The sequence below is a fragment of the Coptis chinensis genome, chromosome 7 (genome assembly GCF_015680905.1).
Source record: "Coptis chinensis isolate HL-2020 chromosome 7, ASM1568090v1, whole genome shotgun sequence".
Lineage (NCBI taxonomy): Eukaryota > Viridiplantae > Streptophyta > Magnoliopsida > Ranunculales > Ranunculaceae > Coptis > Coptis chinensis.
Genome location: NC_141462.1, coordinates 97,117,270 through 97,137,903, shown reverse-complemented (window position 1 = coordinate 97,137,903; position 20,634 = coordinate 97,117,270). Strand labels below are relative to the sequence as shown.

Here is a 20,634-nt window from a genome sequence, read left to right as displayed (position 1 = left end):
ATCGACTGAAGAATACTATTTCTTTCTCGTGATATGATTGCTGATTTTGAAAGAAGATGGTGTACAATCATAGAGAAGAACGAGTTGTCCGAAAATCGTTGGTTGATCGTTGGTTAAATATATAATATTCGGGAGAAATGGGTTCCTTGTTATCTCGGTGACACCTTTTTGCGGGTATGCATACGATGGGAGAAGTGAATCGATGAACTCCCATTATGACCAATTTGTCAATTCGAGAACCGTGCGACCGATGCAGTTTGTACATGGTAATGAGAAGTCTCCCGGCTTCGATTGCTAGGAATGAAAAGAGATTCGATTACCGCGACGAACATAGTTCACTTAAATGTGGCTGAAGATGTTTTCCTCCTTATGCATGCTTGCAAAAGGTCTATAACGATTAGAGTATTCAATAAATTTAAGGAGCAATACCGTAAGGCAAAGATGGAGTACAAAATTGATGGGGAACAGATTGATGTGTATGGAACTCGGCTACATGGTGAAATGGAGAGACCATTTGAAGAAGTGTTTGGAGAGTGAGTTTCGATAGAGGAACTTTAGAGGGAGACTGCGAATGCAAGTACTTTCAGTTTATGGGGTTGCTTTGTGGTCATATGTTAAAGGTTTTTATGCGTTATGAGATTGAAGAGATTCCAAGGCATTTTCTTTTGAAGCGGTGGATGCAAAAGGCAAACACGTATAGAGCGGAGTTTGATACTGGATTAGTGGCCGGCCATGAAAACCATGAACCTTTGAGAGTGGCTCATTGCATCAAGGTTGCTTCTCAACTGGCTTACATTGCATCGCATACTGTTGAGGGTTATTCATATTTTATAAAAAAGATTGGAGAAATGGCTATTGGAGTTTCAAAGTTTAATGAAACTTCTTGCGAAGGAGATGCATATAATGAAGAGCCTCCAATTCCTCCAGTTGCAGAGCCTTCAATTCCTTCAGTTGCAGAGCCTTCAATTCCTTCGGTTAATACCTCACAGGTTATTTGATTTTAATGTTTAATGTTATTTGATTTTAATGTTTAATTTGATATAAATAGTTTTTTTTATTTTGATTTTCAAATCTTTATTTCAGATATTGATTTTGAATCCCAACATTTCTCAAACAAAAGGGAGGGGGAAGAAGAACGAGGAGAGATTTCAATCTCCCAGGGAGATAGCCCTAAACAATCTAGGAAGAATGTGTAAATCCTGTAGAAAGATTGCTAAGCATGACTCGAGAAATTGTCTAGAGAAAAATAACAAGTAATCTGTGAAATGTAAGTATTTTTTGTGTTGTCAATACTTTCCACTATTGTATGACTTTCTTGATGTAATCTTAGAAGTATGGAAGTATTAGAGGCATGTTTTTTTTTCATTTTGTTGTATAAATATCCATAACGGGATGGCCTTCGGACATATGAGATCCTGAGGCTTATGCATTTTATATTTTCCTTGATGCATTTTATATTTTCCTTCGGACGTGGTTCTTAGAACAAATAGAAATAGCGTGAACTATGATGTTTTTAATATGCAATTTTGAATTTTGATACTTCGCTGTATTGATTTGTCTTTAATCAGGCGATCTGACAAAGGTTATGTACTTGTAGTGTAAGGTCTATGGTGGCTTTAAATCTTCATAACTATGGAAGTTGAAGCCAGAGTATCTGGAAAAGGTACGTTCTTGGCTAGCAGGAGATCTAACTAGACATAATGATATTTAGACTATGCGGTTTCAAATCTATGTTTGAAGCTAAGTAGATTTAGTCGATCCTAGTGGAGTCTTTCTACTTACTAGTATAAGTTGTATTGTTAGTTGATATATACTCTCACATATGGAGGAGCATTTTTGTGTTCTAAACAAATAGATATATTAGATACTTGTTGTTGTAAATCTTGAATGTGGGAGGTTTTTGTACTTCAATTATATGTTAGAATTCATGTGTACCTAAAAGTTTGAAGTCTAATGGTTAGATATTAATCCGACATATAAAGACCCACTGAGAGTGGATCTCGAGTATTCCGGGGCAATAAAGTGTGTCTTTAGCCGTAACAAAACAGAGGATGTTCTTTCACATTAAGTAAAGGGTGGCGGTTTGTTTAGTGCTTGACATGGTTGGCACTCCATGAAGTGATCATAGTTTGCCTTCATGAGTTCTTTTCTGAAGAAGTAATATAAAGAGCATAGTGTTCTAAAGTGCAGCTAAGACTAACCTAACCGCAGAGTAGCTGGATGGAATTGCATCTGTCAATTTCAGTGTTGTTTCATGTCAGCACAATTTGATTATGTATGGGTTTTGTGCCTTGCAGGTCTAAGACAATCCCTCAGACAAACTTCACCGACGCGGCCTCAACCATTTTTGTTCATATACAATGGAAAGCAAGGCAACAACAAGGCAACAAGTACATGTGTTGTATTTGATTATGTTTGCTTAAGTTGTCAATGACCGCCTTTTATGCTGCAACTTCTTTGCTTAGGATTGATTGAGGAATGCAAATCTCTGTACTGATCCAAACTTCAACGCCTATACTTTTTGGTTAGAAGAATTTCAATGTAATTTACAACTTTATGCTGTTAGGCAATCTTCTTGGCGTCCTTTCTTTTCATGTGGGTACGTGTACGTGTAAATATTAAGTGTATCATTTAATTTAGTTTTTAAGGTTTTTCAGTTTGAGCTTAGGCTCTTTTATTTGTAGTCTGTTGTCTTTGTATTGTAGGCTATCAAATATCTCGGCGCACTTCTTCTTCCTATTAACGAAACTTCTTTATACCAAGACGAAAAATATAAGTAATAAAAACGAAATGTAACACGCATTAATCGAAGGTTTATGACTTGGGCAGAATGTGCCTCAAGCCTTTGAGAGAAAATTCATTCCCTAAAAGCCTCGGCCCTTTTTGGAAAACCTAGGGCTAAGACACTAAGTCCTTTGAAAGTCTTAGTAATCATCAATGTTTTATCACTATACCAAAATCAAGCATTACACTAATTCATCTGCTTTCCACAATGAGACACATTATGTTGCCTTGAGAGGATGAGATTTTAGGGTGAAGAAAAAACAGAAAACAAGTAAAGTTGAGAGCTAAAAATACAAAAGGAGCATCAAGTTTTCCATGACTGACAAATCATCAGAATAACACTCCATTCAGCCTCTTAGCAAGCCACCCACCAATTCAAGCCGGCAAAGATCTCGAACTGAAATGTTGTATCCCCAAAGATACCGCGGAAATCTCCAAGCCAAAGATAAAAGGAACAAAGACAAAGAGCCGCGAATAGAAGAATCTTTTGTCGACATTCATATTTGTTTCATTCGGTTGTTGAAGATCACATCGACAAACAAATTGATTCGATTGATACCATCCAAGATTTGAGAATACCCCTTCAACATTCTCAAGTGGAGGACCAAGACCAAGATTACTTGTAAATGTACACATATTGGTCCAAAGACTAATACTCTTACATTCCTTGAGCATATCCTCATTGAATTTGGGAGGAAGGTCATGTACATAAATATACCTTCCTCCACACGGATCACTCTTATTCTCTATCGCTTTCAACGCTTTCATAAACCGAAAACTCTCCTTCACTCGATCTTTCTTATTCAACTCTTTACCAACCCTAACTTCCGAACTCCACTACCCGACTCTTGGAAACTAGACCTTTCATAGTAGTTTTGATGATCGGCCCGAACCTCTAAACACTAAACTTATCAATGAACTCATTATTTACCGGATTAGTAGAAGACGGAAGCTTAACCCCGGAATCATCAACGGAACCATTACCAAGTACAACAAAATGGAAATAAAACAACAAGAACCAAAACATGACAATCACCTGGCTCCTTTTGATGATAATTCCAGCTTCAGTGATTGTACTACTCTCTTCAGCAACAAGATCAACAACACTTTTCAAGCCAACCTCGGATGAAAACGTTGACGACGACGATGCAAGATTCTCGAACCTACTAGAAACTTTCTCTCTAAGACACTTCAAATCCACGTCGAGTTTCATAACACACATTCAACACACACTCAACAGATTCATAACAGATAACCGAAAAAATTCAACAGATTCATAACAGATTCTTAACGGATAACCTAAAAAATTCAACGTGATAAATGATTCAACAGATTCATAACATATTCTTAACGGATAACCAGAAAAAATTCAACGGATAATGATTCATAACATATTATTAATGATAATCGAAAAAATTCAACAGTAAATGTGATTCAATGATTCATAACATATTCTTAATGTGATAATCGAAAAAATTCAACAGTAATGTGATTCAACAGATTCATAACATATTCTTAACAGATAACCGAAAGCAGTTATACCATCCTCTTCAAAACCATCAAAAGCACCATATCACCTTAATTAGGTATTTGATAATTCAGATAACCACTAAAAGCATACACACCAACAACAACCTCAAAATGAGCATGCCGATCCAGTGAATAAATGAATCAGTCTTTATCTTCCTTTGCAAGAAATGGAAACTTCACTTTCGGTGAAATTCAGCCGCGAAAAGAATTTGTGGATGGAGTTAGTGCTGGGGTAGACAAACAACTTCCATAATTTATCTCATCCTCCCATATAAAATATCTACATCTATGTGCTATCGGTAAATGATATGTATTTCTTGCGCAAATGAAGAAACGCTGTTCAGGATTCAACTCGGTTCTTGAAGTTCTATGGAATACGGTTGATAAGCACCCAAAAGTGTATTATGAAACCCCATTGAGACATATAAATTTGGTTAATTATGTGTTTAATAATCATGAAATAAATATGTTTTCATACTTTTACAGGTATTTGCAGTAAAAATGGAAATATTGGTTAAACCTGAAATAAAGCACGAGGAAGGACAGTGATATAATCTAATTCTCCCAAATCATTACGTAGAAGCATCAAACTTCCAAAGCTCATACCTCTCGAACTAGGACTCGAATCGACAAAGAGAGTCTGCTTAGACAATCGAGGCGATGAACTCTATGCATAAAGAAGTTGTAACATCGCCAAAAATACCGGACCGCCATCGGGATCGCACATGGACCCACTATGGGGCCACAAGATTGGATGAGTCATCAATCATGGAGCATGTCAAGACAAAAATAACAAATTATTGGTGCAAAGTTGACACCTTGCATGTAATAAATTAGATTAGGTGTTAATAGTGAAAAAAAGGCAAGGTGTCACTTTGTTTTAATGTGGTGGATAAAAATGAATTAATGTGGTTTGATAATTCACGTGGGAGAAAATGATATTTCTCTCAAATGGAGAAGAAATTAGACAAGGGTGGGGGATACTCCATTTACTCCCTTGACTTATTTTCCTCACATGGCATTATTTTAGTTCCTTAGTGAAAAAAAGGAGAAGTTAGTTTTTAGTTTTTATTAGAAAGCTTGTAATAGTTTTAATGGAGGAAACACTTGTTTCTTCTAGAAAATAAATAGAAGTGAGTTTGATTGTTTAGTTTTCTCCTCTCTCTCTCTCTCTCTTTTGTGTTTTTTTTAGTTTATAAATCCTTGTCCCAAGGATCATGAGCTAACTTCCCCCTTGAGGAGTTAATCCAACTCATGTGAGGGTAAATCAATTTTTGTTGGTTTGATAGGTTGTTAGGAATAACAACTAGCTCTACACTCTATCCCAAAATGATAGTTGGTGTAGTGTCTAGTTAGGAATCAAGGCAATGAGCTTAGAGATAAGTCATTGTTTAGTTCCACTTGCTAGCATGTGTGAGCTCTTAAGTGAGTCATACATGCTAGGGATCAAGTGTTTTCTTCCATTAGGGGCTTGTCTATGAGTCTAGGAAGGATCAAATAACATTTTTCAAATCAACAACTAATGATAGTTCACATGAGGAGGATTAACTCTCCACCTTTTCTTTCAAATCTCTACTTTGGTATTAAGTGCATGTTTTCAATGTTAATGTATTTCTTAATGTTTGTGTAGGAAGGAAAACCTAGCATTAATAATTAATCCTTACTCCTTAGTTCCCTTTATTGTAACATCCAATTTGTAGTTGTTATAAACTTTAGGTAGTTCGAATCCTTATTCCAACTCTACGAAACGAAGATTGTGAGTAAGGAACCTAGCTTGAGTGCTTTTGCATCAATTTAGAGAGTTCAAAACTCTAAGTAGTAGTAAAAAGCATATATCAACGGTGCTTCCACATAATGGACACTTGCTCTTATTCATGGATGTAGAAATACTACATAAAGTTTAAAAGACAGTTACTGTAAAATTCAACATCAGACTAGCATGACAAGGGAGACTACGCAGATTGACTAAAAGTAATAAAATTTATTTCGATAAATTTGCCAATACAAATTTGCTTCCAGAATCAATATGCCTTAAAATTTCATAAATATATAGCATTTGGAGTTAAATAATTTGGTACATAAGCGCGCAATATAATAATTTCACTTAAAGTTTTATTTCATGATTAGCAATATACATATTCAGTGAAGCCTATATGAGGATTGAGTGATTGACCATATCTAATAATCAACAATGCCAACGCACGGAATGAAAGAGAAGTTGGTTTGCCTCAAAACCGTTGAAGTCCATTCACTGAACAAAGTTTTTCTTATCTACCAAACCAAAAAATTTCAACAAGTGAGAAGACCGACACAAGTCCCACAAAAAGAAAGAATAATAATAGCTTTATTAGTATAACAAAACAGAGAGAAGAACATTGATATCAAAACTCGAAAAGTACCAAAACAAGGGAAGTAACTAACCTGAAAAAAGCAAGCTTGCGATGACGAGAGATGTCGGAGTGGGATGCCGGAGTGGGGTGATCAATTTGGAGTTTAGAGTGTGGAGTTTTTGGAGTTTGGTTTGAATTTGTAATTTGGAGTTTGGAGTTTGAACTGTTTGACGAAGGTTTGTAAACAAAAATTCTGTTTTGTGTTTTGTTGGTTCGTGGGCTGGGCTTGTAGTATGTCACTCTAAGTATGTAACGCTAAGAATGTCATCCTAGCCTAACCGTATATATATATATATATATATATATATATATATATATATATATATATATATATATATAATAAGCTAAGGTTTTATTTGGCCACAGACAAAATAATAAAAAAAAGGACGGTCAAGATCAGTTTATAGCACCATCGAACGGTCGGCCGTCAGGCGCTCACTTGGTGTTGTTGGGTTTTTCTTCATTCCGTGTCGCTGGTTATTGTTAGAGTTTTGTTTAAGACCGTTATTTTACCTTCAACAAATCTACTCGCTGGTTCGAGCCCAAAAAGCCCGACTTTCGGTGGTTATTGTTAGAGTTTTGTTTAGAGACCGCTACTTTACCTTCAACAAATCTACTCGAGGTCGATTCTTTTAACACTCCAAGTTCCAATCGAGAAACACAGAGCCTACTTAAGGAGGCAAACTTGGGGAAATTTGATGGTTTTACCTTCAACAAATCTACTCATGGGTTCGAGCCCAAAAAGCCCGACTTAGGTGGTTATTGTTAGAGTTTTGTTTAGAGACCGCTACTTACAAATCTACTCGAGGTACATACCCAATTCAATGATTTTTTTTTTTTCTCCAATTCGATTTTTTTAACACTCCAAGTTCCAATGAGAAACACAGAGCCTACTTAAGAGGCAAACTTGGGGAAATTTGATGGTTCAATCCCCTTCATTTGTTGTTTTGATCTACCCTTCATAAGTCTTCGTGAGTAATCGTTGACTGTTGTGTTTGAATGGGAGACAATTGATTGTAGTGGGGCAGAGTTAATCATTGTGGGTACTCTTAAGATAATAGTGGTAGGGTATTCTAATTGATTTGGTTCCTTGAGATAATATTGGTAGGGTATTACTATTGTTTCTTCGTGATAAATTTGTAGGGTACGCATGATTGTAGTTTTGATAAGATTCTTCAATATTGGTAGGGTATGCTATTAATGTGAATGTATCTAATGGAGCTTTTCTTTGCTATGATTGGGCTTTTGAATAATTTGCATATAATTATGTGAATGTATCTAATGGAGCTTTTCAATTAGGGCATTTTGAGCTGATTTTGATTTGTTTTAGGGTTCATGGGTTACTTAGGAGTTAGTGTTTTGAAGTATACTGATGTACGTGGTTTTGTTCATTGCGTTTTAATGCTGCTATATATATGTGATATTAGGAACTCATTCCATGCCCTTGAACAAAATTATTGTCTTCGTACAAATAAGTACGTGTAAGTTGTATGAGATAGGTAGTAGGTACATAGGCGTACAAATAAGTACGTGTAAGTCGTATGAGATAGGTAGTAGGTACATAGGCATTTGTTGTTTTGAATGTTGTTATTCTAATTTGTGTGAGTCACCATGGACCAATAGCTAACAGTGTTGATGCATTGGGCAAGGCCGTGGGATCATATTCAAAACAAATGGTTGACAAAGTTAAGTTATGTTAATTCTTGATATCATTATTGTCTTCCCCAGCCTATATTTGTTTAGTTCTAAATAAAAGTATCAATACATAATATATTCTTATTGTTTTCCATTTAATTTTATCTAATTTTCATGTCATTTTGTGGTGCTTAGGTTGTCAGTATAGAAATAAAATCTTTAGCATTTTAGATGGTTGCAGTCTAAATTTATTCACACTTCTTTTATTCCTTTAGTGCCTCATATTGGTTGGCATTGTAAACACTTGGAGAGCCTACTAGGATTTTTGAGAGAATTCAATTTCAATTGTCAATCTCGCAGCAAGACCAATTTTGGGTGAATTTGAGGGTTTATTGTCCTACCACTCTGTTCGACTCTTTGGCACTTGCATTTGCTCTTTGGAAATTGCAAAGCATAATATATTTTTTTCTCTTTTAATGGCACAGATGATATCATCAAGATGATCAAGAAATCTACTGCAAAAGTGCCAAAAAACACCTCCGGTTAGTGTGGTTTTAACGTAAGTAGTCATAATCCCTTTCGACTCAATTTTGTTTCTAATTCATTCATCACAAAAATATTCCAGGTATAATATTTCACCCGCTTTTGTCCAGTTACATATCTATCATTATATTGATTGTTTGTTATTTACGGGAATCGAAATGTCATTTGAATATTGTCTAACAATCAGTCTATTACAACATTGTTTGAACTTAATTTGATTTTTTGTTCAGGAGGATATTCATGAGCTTCTCTTGAGTTTCACATAAGTTGGTTAGAAATCCCCTAAACCAATATTTCAGGTATAATATTTCACCCGCTTTTGTTTTCAGAACTCCCCTTATTAAACCATCATTTCAATTATTATACCATTTAACTTTCTGCATAATTTCCTTCATAGGCAATCATGGTGAAAGAGCTTAATTCAAGCCGCGGCAAGATTTAATTGCAACAAGATGAAATACTATTATATGTGATTTCACTTTGTCTATCACACACATATATTTGTTCACACATATATATTTGTCCAGTTACATATCTATCATTATATTGATTGTTTGTTATTTACGAGTACAACTATATCAACATATTAACGGGTGTATCTTAGGTCGCGACTTCATTACCACAAACTGGAGAAATGAAAGAGAGGGGAAAGGAGTCGTTAATTCACACAGTCAATTCCACAACACGACATCCTGTTACGCCTCCCAATCCGATATATGTGCCTCCCCATCGAAGATATGCTACGCCCCCCAATTTAGTATATGTGCCTCCTAATCGAAGATCTACTCCTTCTCCATCTGATGTGCCTCATAATCGAAGATATACTCCTTCTCCATCGGGTTGTGCCTCATAATCAAGATCTACTCCTTCTCCATCCTGTTGTGCCTCATAATCGAAGATCTACTCCTTCTCCATCTGTTGTGGCTCTCATAATCGAAGATCTACTCCTTCTCCATCGGTTGTGCCTCATAATCGAAGATCTAATGCAGCTCCCAATAGACTATATCGTTGTGCCTCCTAATCGAAAAAATTTATCGCAGCCCCAATAGGCTATATCTTTGTTGCCTCCTAATCAAAGATCCACCGCAGTTCTCACTAGGCTATATGTTATGCCTCCTAATCGAAGTTTTATTGCGGTTCCCAATATGTTATCTGTCAGCCTCCTACCAAAGATCTATTGCACCTCCTAATCGGAGATCTGTTGCACAACGCCTTCAAGAGAAAGGGAAATGCAAGTGCCTCTAAATCACGATCAAATGACTATAGCACAACAAAATCGAGACAGAGAGAAAAAGATGTTATGTCCGATTACATTGCAGATTCCTTTAAGAAGACGAGGTCAACGCATTTAAGTGGGTCATCTTCATCAATGTATGATATCTCTTACGAGAGAAAGCCGACCTCCAAATACAAAAAAGATGTAACAATGCAAAGTTGAGGAGGATAACACTATGTAAGTTAAGCGCTTTAAATTCTCACTCTTATGTTAGGTTTCAACATATCGTAAAAACGTGATATATCATAGGTCTATTTTTGCATTGATCATGATATGACTAGATTTTGACGAAAAGTGAAGAAGAAATTTTAATTCTAATAGAGGTCATGCGCTTCCAGCCCAAATCGCCGCCACTTTTGGGAAAGATGGATGTTCTTTGTCCATTTTGTTCGCCCTTCATTGGAAAGATGAACAGTTATCTAAATCAAGGCAAAAACCGACCTTTATTTGGAACTTGTCGCTTATTAAAGGAAAAGTTAAGCTACCGCTTCTTTTTCTCCACCGCCCCGCACTTAAATCTTTATTCAAGGATCTAATAAACGCGTGCAAGATTATTCCGCGGAGCAGATTCGCAACACAATGTGTAATGCCTTTACCAGCCTTTGGTTGCAAATTTAACGATCGTGGTGTTACATGGGCGTGGTCCAACCTCATTCATCGTCCATGGGGAGTTGCGGCACCAAATCGGTTCATTGTTGCCCGATCAGGGGGGATGGAACCTAAGTTTTCGCGAACTTTATATTTATGATCCCCTAGCTGCTTTGGATCACCGCCACAATCGCGAACCCGAATTTGTCAAGGGAAGTGTTGAAAACTATACAAGAAACTCTTCTGCAGACCCACAAGTTTTGTGGATATCTATAAGCAAGCATTTGAGGTTTTAATTGAAAATGCTTCTCGAGAATAACAATGTTCCGTCCATCTACACTATGATCCCGCTCGATAGACGAAGGTACAATCTTCCCACAACCGATGAGATCGCAGTTGATATTGCCCGGAGATGGGAGTAAGGTTGATGCCATGCGTGATATTGTACTTCGCTTGAGAGGAGGGCATGAGTTGGAACGGATGTTTAATGTCATCCCGCTTTATTTGCCTTTGCATTATGTTCTTCCTCGTTTCCTTATGGGGATTTGGGTTGGTCACCGATTTAAAGTTGTGGGACGCCAAGAGAAATGCTCCAAGCAATGCAAGACTCACCCAATTATTGTATTACGCTACCGCTTGTTTGAACGAATCCACATAGTACTCATCCATCTTATGGGGTGTAAATTGTTGCATGAATTTTTGGTTGATGCTTGGGCTGCATATGAACGTAACCGTCTGCGATATATTAAACTAAATCAAGACACCATCCGCTCGGATGTGTACAAGTGTTTGACAGATGTTGCACTTGAGGGATTAAGTCCCCGATCAAATTGGCCAACGGTTCATTTTGCCTTCCTCGCATGTTGGAAGTCCAAGGCACATGTACGTAGATTTTTCAGATTCAATGGCTATCACCCGACACTATAAGCACCCGTGATATTTTTCTTACGGTGACCGCAAACCCTAATTGGCAGGAAATTAAAGATGCGCCAAGGAACACCAAACTTCAACACTTCGCCTGAAATAGTTGCACGGGTATTCGAAATGAAACGAAAAGCAATTATGAAAGAAATCTTGAAGAATGATATCTTCGGGGGTGGTTGCATATGTTTATACCATTGAATTTCAGAAGCGCCGGTCTTCCACACATGCATTGCCTTTTATTTCTCGCGATGATGATAAGATTCAAACAGTGAGCAAGTGGATAAATTTGTATGTGTTGAATTCCTGCACTCGACACCCACCCCCGCATTGTTTGAAACAGTGAAGAAGTGCATGGTTCATGGCCCCCGTGGTGATCGAGATCCGAAAGTGCTTCATGTATGGAAAATGGTCGATGCACCAAAGGCTATCCAAAAAGAGTTTGTGGAGGAAACAATTATGGATAAAAAGGGTACTCCATTTACCGGAAGGCGGATTAATCGGGCAAGAAATATTTTGTGAAGAGGAAGAATAAAATGGTTAAAGTTGATAATGGAGATGTTGTTCCCTATAATGCATATCCGTCTCGAAATGTTTGACCGCCATATCAATGTTGAAGTTTGTGCATCGGTCAAGCTGTTAAATATATTAACAAGTACATCTACAAAGGCTATGACAAAGCAAATGGTGGCAAAGCAGGAACAAATGATGAGATTCAAAGAATATATCGATGCAAGGTACATTGGACCAACGAAGTCGCGATGGCATCTATTCAGAATCCAATGCATAAAGAGTTTCCAAGTGTCCAACGATTGGCTTCATTTGGAAGGTATGCATAGGGTTGTTTTCAATAGCAAAGATCCTATGGATGCAATTCTTGCCCGAGCCGGAGACCAAACTTCAACACCGACAGCCTTTCTTTAAACGTTGCGGATGAAGATCCAGATGCACGAGCATATACCTATCAAGAATTTCCACCGACACTATGTTTTCCACAAAGACTCTCAAGAGTGGACTCCTAGGACTCGTGGACCTTCCATTGGTAGGATGTATTTTGCAAGCCCTAATGCCGGGGGAGAGGTTTTATCTACGCTTTGCTACTTATCGTTGTAAAAGGGCCTACCTCATTTGCATATCTTTATAAAGTTGGTGATACCGTACAACACATACAAAGAAGCATGTATTGCCCGTGGGCTGTTGGAAAGCCGATGATGAGTGGATACAATGCCTAGAAGAGGGCTTATAATGAAAACCGGATATCAACCGGAGGTTGTTTTGTGTAATTCTTTTAGAGTGTCATCCGTTACTTACCGGATCTACTTTGGAGCAAATTTGCATCGAAAGTATATGTGATGATCTTGGACACCGGCTTCAACAAAACATGGCATCCCGTGATCCAACCGATGAGCAAATAAATATTACGGCTTATATTTGGTGGAACAAATCCTTTTAGAATCTGGGAAGACATTGGAAGATTTCCCCATGCCAAAGCAAAAGGAGGATTGGAGCAAAATTGTTGGCAATAGGCTCATTTGGGGAGCAACGCCAACTTCAAAGATGAAGGCATAGGAGAAGAGGTCATATTGATGTGAGTCGCCTTAATGACTAACAACTTCATGCTTACATTGTCGGATCGATTCAAGATATGGTGACAAGGGCAAACTTTTCTTTTGAATGGAGCACCGGTACAGAAAACTTTTTGTATAATACAATTGCAAAGGCCCCGCCGCAAAGATGGGCCTTATTGTTATCATGGTGGCATCATCGGGAATTGCATCTTTGTTATTGTCTGGTGGACGCACCGCTCATTCTACATTTAAGATTCCAATTGATGTGATGGATACCACTTTTTGCGGCTTTGCTAAACATTCCGACCTTTGTCGACCTATTTAAAGAAACAAAACTAATTGTTTGGGACGAGGTGCCCATGCAACATAGATATCTTGGTTGAGGTCAGTAGATAGAACACTTCAAGATATTTGCGGAAACAAGAAGATATTTGGTGGTATCACTACAGTTCTTTGGTGGTGATTTTCGACAAACACCACCGTTATACCAAGAAGGCCGAGAGAGCAGCAATTTGTTGGTGCATCACTACGCTCTTTCCTTTGGAGTTATTTAGAAGTTTTGCACTTGGTACGAAACGGCGGTTTGAAATGGCGGAGTCCGAGAATGTCGAATTCACGATTTTTTTGTTGGAGGTGTGTTATTAATGTCTTCTAATTATAATGGTTTTTCTCTATTAGTTCCATATATAAACGAACTATTTTAGAAACTAATGAATTCATTTTTGCTTTGATTCATTTAGATTGGTTCAATCCCAAAGAATGCGCATAATTGCCGAATGGAATCTGCAAGTGTACCAATATCCAAGAACTCATATTCTCTGCCTATCCCCAATTGGATGTTATGGACACACCGCCTCCAAATTTTTTAACCGATCGCACTATTCTTGCTGCCCGTAATGATGATGTGAGTGCAATTAATGAGGTTGCAATGAATTTGTTCCCCCGTGAAGCGCGAAAGTATTTGGTCTGCAGATAAAATTATCGAAGATGATATTGATAATCCAAGTGGGGCTCACATCCCACCGAAGTTTTCAACTCCCTCGACCCTTCTAGCTTACCACCTTCAATCTCAAGTTAAAACCTGGATGCCCTATAATGTTGTTTCAGAACATAGCACCTAAAGATGGCCTTTGCAATGGGACACCTAATTTATGGTGCTTCAATGTGCGAAAGTAAAGTCCTTCAAGCCAAAATTTTGACCGGAGAGAGAAGCCGGAAATCCGTACTCATCCCAAGAATATCTCCGCTCCCTCAAATTCAGAGTTGCCTTTCAAACTATCAAGACGACAATTCCCCTCGCTCGACTAGCTTATGCCATGACAATTAATAAGTCGCAAGGTCACCGCTGAAATATGTTGGCATTGATTTGAGGACACCAGTTTTCAGTCATGGGCAACTCTATGTGGCCATGTCCGGATGTACTTCTTCAAAAGAATATCCGCTTTTTCTTCCACCTAATGCAAGAAATTGTACCACAAATGTCGATACCCGTAAGTTCTTCTCTAAGAACATCGATACCAATGAGAAAAGGTGAGTGAGAAATTAAAGAATGTTACTTTTATTGGTTTATAAATTAAAGAATATGTTGTATCCATATATATGCTATGTAAGTTTTATGATAGGTTTTTTTTATGATAGCGTGGATACTTAAAAATAAGAATAGAGATTATTTTATTTTGAGAACCATCTCTTTTGTAAACAATATGCTAAATGTATCAAGTCTAAAAAATCATGTGTATGTGGTTTGTTTTTGGTACAAAGTTAAATTGCCATAATTTTTCAAAGAACATGATTGTAGTCTTTGCTCCATGCATGCATTTATCCATATGGTAGCAGAATGGTGTGAAAAGTATGCATAGAGGGGAGAATGAGAGAAATGAGGAACTCGATAAGTGGTTGGAGTATTTATTTTATTTTATTTTTCTATTTCATTACTAGAATTAGCCCCTGTGAAAAAAATTATGCAAAGTCTTCTTTAATATTTAATGAGTTGTCTTTTAGTTTTAGAAGTAATTTGTGTTATGTATAAATATGAAGTTATATATTTTGGTATGGTTGATCTATGAGAATTGTATTGTTTGATTTTCATGTTATGACAGGATTTAGGTTTTTGAAATGTTGAAAATACAAAGGAGACTCTGCTGAATTTTTTTATTTTAAAAAAAAAAAAAATGATGATGCTCTTAATTGAAGACTCTCTTCCTTTATTTTCATCATTCTCATTTTGATATGTACTGAATTAATGAATGTATAAGGGTATGTGTAATGAGTTGGTTTGTGAGAAATGAAATACATATAATTGCAATAATTAAACTCACTTGAGTATGCGTATGAAATGGTTATGAAGTATAAAACTGTTGGAAATGGTTATATCATCGATCCAATGCTACCATAGAGATGGTCTCTCTTGGGGTGTTGTTCAAAAGCAATGTGTCTAGAGTGCCGACTGGCACGGGCATTCACTAGTATATATATAAGGGAGGGATAGAGCCACTCCCAAAATATACAAAGTCATATCTCATTCTACCAGTTGAATTAAGGGTTGATATTTTGTAGTTATGATCTCTCCACCATAAATAACATACCCACCAAATTTTGGCTCATTCAAATATGTCTAACCTAATAAAATGTTATTATGAAATCGGGAAATTATGGACCGTTAGAGAAATGTTCAAAATTGAACACTAGTTTTTGCAACATTAGACATATCGAAATAGGATAAAAATTTGTGGGCATGTTATCCATTGTGAGAAGGTCATATCCACGAAATATGGGATCTTAATTCAATTTGTAAATTGATGGAGTGGCTCGGGAGTGGCTCTATCCCTCCTAATATATATATATATATATAACCTTCCAACTATTTTAAACATTGTCACAAAAATTTATTCAAATCCAAAACTTGTAACCTCATCGAATGTAGCAGGCAACAAATTAAGAATTGTGGGCCTTTCATTTTCACGATTTTTAATATTATATTTGGTAAGTTTAAATTTTTTTGTTTTTTTGTGATAACATTTAGAATAGTTAGGAGATCAATATCTTTAAAAAATATCGTAATCTAAAACTTATAAGAGCATTCCCAATACAGGTATACAAATGACTTTGATGGGAAATAACAACTTGTCATCGTTATGAGCCAAAAACAATAGCCCAATACAAAGATTACTATGGAGGTAACTTATAAGATTGATATTTTTTCGATTTCTACATTCAAACGGAATAAAATATTCTGTCCGAATTTTAACGTCACATTTGCATTGGGCAACTCGCAGTAGCTTCTCAGCAAAAACGGTAATTAGGGGAAAATAATCCTATGTGGAGGTATGATATATATCGACATTTAAATGAAACAAAAATTCGGTATTTATGCAGGTGCCGACTAGCAAAGTCGGTAAAACCTTTGAGTGATGATACCAGAGGTCTGGGGCTCGAACCCCGCATCAAAGAGTTACTGATCTCATTTAAAACAGGTTTGCCAATAAATTAAAAAAAAAAAAAATCGGTATTTATCAGTAGTACAAAATATATCGACAGTGGTATGTAGGCACCTCCAAACAATGCAGAAAGTTTCGGGATTTGAAGATATTTCGGACCCTTCCAAAACCGATATATATCGGAAAAATTGAAAAATCGGATTGATATATATTTTTGCCTATTTTGGTGATAATATTCAAAAAAATCAAAAAATCAGGATATATCGGTCAACAGTCAACAAAATCAAGTCAAACTGTCCAACCAAGTCAAACGATATATTAAATATATCGGAATATATCGGCGATATATATTAAACCCGATATATATCGGTTTAAAATTATTTTAATTTTCGGAGCCGATATTTCAAATGTTTCAAAGTCGGTAGGTTGACAAAACGATAAATATTTTTCAACCGATATTTTCGGCCCTGCCCCAAAACAAAACCTTATAAACAGCAAAACTGTCGATCAGGAGCGCCTCTCTTATTCACTCTTTTCCCCAAACAAAACAAACAAACAAAAAATGTTAGAAATCAAAACACCCAAAAATGTCAAAGCTAAACGCGAGCTAGATAAACGTGCCCCAAAACTAGTACGTATTTATAAATATTTTGTTTTACAATATTATTTCATATATCTTTTTTAATTTATTTAATATTTTTATGTGTAGGTTGAGAATGGGAAGAAAACATTAATACTTGCAGCAAAGACAAGTAATTTGTTGAATACAGTATTGACTGAGATTTTTCATCTTAAAAGAGGTAGCGCGATTAAATACTCCCGAAAGAATGATAATATTAGGCCTTTTGAAAATGGGGGCGAGACATCCTTGGAGTTTTTCTCCCAGAAAACTGATTGCAGTCTTTTTGTGGTAAGTTTTTTTTTTTTTTTTTTATTTTTTTTAAAGTATATATTAGTGGGTCTTGTATAGTTGCATTTGTACAATACGTGGATGTCAAGTTTAATAGTATATTCGTTAAGGAAGAAGCCAATGTTTGTACCTCAGTGCCAAGTAGTTTTCTCTGTGAGTGAAAACTGGAATTTCTCACTTATGGAATCAGATTGTGTAAATCAGTAATATGTATGTGTTTTAGTTCACTGATGCTTTTGTTGTGGACCTTCTTAGAGGTGCAGTGGTTCAGTCCCTGTATGGTAGTTCGTTTGAATAGGACTAATAAAGAGTTGGAACTGTTTGGTTTTGCAGTTCGGCTCTCACTCAAAGAAAAGGCCTGATAATCTTGTACTAGGGCGGACTTATGATCATCACGTTTATGACCTTGTCGAGGTCGGGGTGGAAAATTTTAGAAGCATGGACTCATATTCATATGACAAGAAGATAGCTCCGAAAGTGGGAACAAAACCTTTCTTTGCTTTCATCGGGGAGGGTTTTGAGAGCGTAGAAGAGTTGAAACATTTGAAGGAGGTTCTGCTAGACTCGTTTAGAGGAGAGGTATGTATTAGTAGCATTCTTATCTCATTATTTTATTTGTCCTAAATGAAAATTTTAAAACCATGGATCTAATGTGCAGGTCATCGAGAATTTAAACCTTGCTGGAGTAGATCGCGTTTTCGTGTGTACAGCTGTTTCCTCTAAAAAAGTGTTTCTCACGCACTGTGCACTGCGACTGAAAAGATCTGGAACTGTTGTCCCAAGGATGGAGCTTGTAGAAGTTGGTCCGTCCATGGACTTAGTAATGCGGAGGCATAGACTTCCTAATGATGGCTTGAGAAAGGAAGCAATGAAAACATCTTTCGAAAAGCCTAAGAAGAAGGTCCATCACTCAATTATTTATCTGTAAATTGCATTTTAATACAATTGATCATATTACTCACCTTTCTCTTGTAATGTACTGTTATTCTTAAAAGTCTAGCCTCTTTGACTCTTGCAGGTGAAGAATGTTAGTAGCGATATAATACAGGGCAAAGTTGGCAAGATTTACATACCAGACCAACAGGTTGAAATCTATCTTTCTTTTTTTTCATCTCTTTCTATATGTTGCTTTAAGTGGCGTCTTAACTATATATAGATAAAAAAAATGAAAAGAAGAAGAAACAACAAGTCTTGTCAGTTATGCCATAGTTTAAATTTGTTTATCTGGTGGTTAGGTTGGTAGTATGGAACTATCCTACAATGCTAAGGGTTTGAAGAGAGAACGTCGTGAAGCTAAGATGAATAAAGAAACTACTTCAAATGAACCAAAGAAGCAGAAGGTGGATCAAGAGTGATTGTCGTTCAAATCGTTTTGTATTTGCTGATAATGGATAGTATTTCGTTAAGCGTACCTGTAATTTAATTCGGTGAAGATGGTTGTCTTCTCGTTTTACATTTGTTCTGTCTTTTAGTCCCCATACCAACTTTCTAGATCTCGATTTAGTGTCTGTAAGGCTGTAAGCAAACTCAGATTCCAAAAGATATGAAGTCCAAGCAGTTTAATTGCCTTTTTTTTTAAAAGTATGTGGTTCATGTCTTTTTATGCAAGTGCATGCGGGGTACGTAATGGTTGCAAACACATGGATTTTGAGTTATGGTTTATGTTTAGTCCGCATTACAGACAACTTACTCAGCAGGAACCGTTTCCACTCCATTCTATTTGTGGGTCTGTTTGGAAGAACACTGAGGGCCAGCTGTCCTTTCTATGATATGCTGTTTCAGCACCAGCAGAGATATTTACTTTTGTGCATATGAAGGAAGCTGGTAAGCTATGTACCTTCTTTTATTATCTACTCATTTTTACAGGTTGTTCTTGTTTGACTTACCAGTAAGGCAAATGTATTGTGCAGGTTTATGATGATAATGTTCATGGTCAGAAGCTAGCACATTTTATGTCTTGATCTGTTAGACATTTTATGTCAATTAGCTGAAATGGATCATGCTAGCTCTGTTAGGTTGGTGCTAGAGTATCCACTTAAGCATTGTCCTGAAGTATTGGTGGTCGGAATTGCCCATATCACTGTAATCCCTTTTATCCTTTTGCTAGTACATTTTGTCTGCCAATTACTTTATTTTATAGCGTGTATATAGTGTATGACTGGACTCATCTATGTCAAATCAGACTGCATTTAACCTCCTCCAGTATGAAGTGGTGTCACGAAGTGGTCTGATTCTACAACTTTGGCATGCTAATCGTAATCTTCTCTTGCGGGGTTTCATGGACACATGGACAATGTACACATGGCAGAACTTATTGATGGTGGACGAAACAGTATGATTAGAGCCCTATCCGCCCTACATTAGTTACTTTATACAGTTGGTTATGAAGTGGGGATGTAACATGATAACTTTCAATTGTGCAGAAGTGGCTACGGAGTTCTCTATTTCTCTTCTCCAAACCTTGGTTGTTCAGGAACCGGGAGCGAGTGTGTCAGAGCTCCACAATCTTGTTGATGCTTTGGGGAAGGTTGGATTTACTTATTTTGTTTTGAGTTGTTTTTTTATTAATTTCGAGTTGATGTGCTCATACGGTTTATGGCTGATTGCAGCTTGCGACGAGGCCTGGTTCACCTGAATCTTTACAACAGTTGGTTGAGATTGCCAGAAATCCTGCTTCTATTGCAGGTACTCTATCAGGTTTCAACATGGGCAAGGATGAGAAGGCGAGGCTGTCAAGAGACAAAAAGGTTAATGTTATGCTTGGTTGCTAGAGGGCTAAAAGCCCACAATACTCTCATCCTCCACAGCACACATACACACAAACAAATGAAGAGAAAAAAAACTCTCTCCTTTTTTCTTACTCTCTTTCAGCTGAAACTTTTAACAAAATGTTCTCTTGTACCAGGCTCCCTCTGGCAGAATAATGATGAGCAGAGATGACTATAACAGTTCTGAGTCCTCATCAGTGGATGCTACTGGTTTCCGCGAACAGGTAAACATATGTTATTGTTTTATGTTCTGCTATAGTGCTCTGGGATAAACTCGCTTTATT

At 36.8% G+C, this 20,634-nt stretch overlaps 1 protein-coding gene and 1 long non-coding RNA gene across 2 annotated transcripts; both read left to right on the top strand.

Moving 5' to 3' along the window:
* Positions 1-8,443: 8,443 nt before the first annotated feature.
* LOC147490397 (uncharacterized) lies at positions 8,444-9,299 on the top strand. The gene is made up of 3 exons (XR_015201201.1): positions 8,444-8,898; positions 9,113-9,181; positions 9,280-9,299. It is a non-coding gene; the product is annotated as an uncharacterized LOC147490397 (long non-coding RNA).
* A 7,844-nt stretch (positions 9,300-17,143) lies between these two features.
* LOC147490396 (ribosome production factor 2 homolog) lies at positions 17,144-19,150 on the top strand. Its single transcript, XM_086571033.1, has 6 exons — positions 17,144-17,303; positions 17,382-17,582; positions 17,916-18,161; positions 18,241-18,483; positions 18,601-18,666; positions 18,818-19,150. The coding sequence occupies exons 1-6, from the start codon at positions 17,235-17,237 to the stop codon at positions 18,935-18,937; spliced, it is 945 nt and encodes a 314-aa protein (XP_086427159.1). The 5' UTR covers positions 17,144-17,234; the 3' UTR covers positions 18,938-19,150.
* The last annotated feature ends 1,484 nt before the right edge of the window (positions 19,151-20,634 follow it).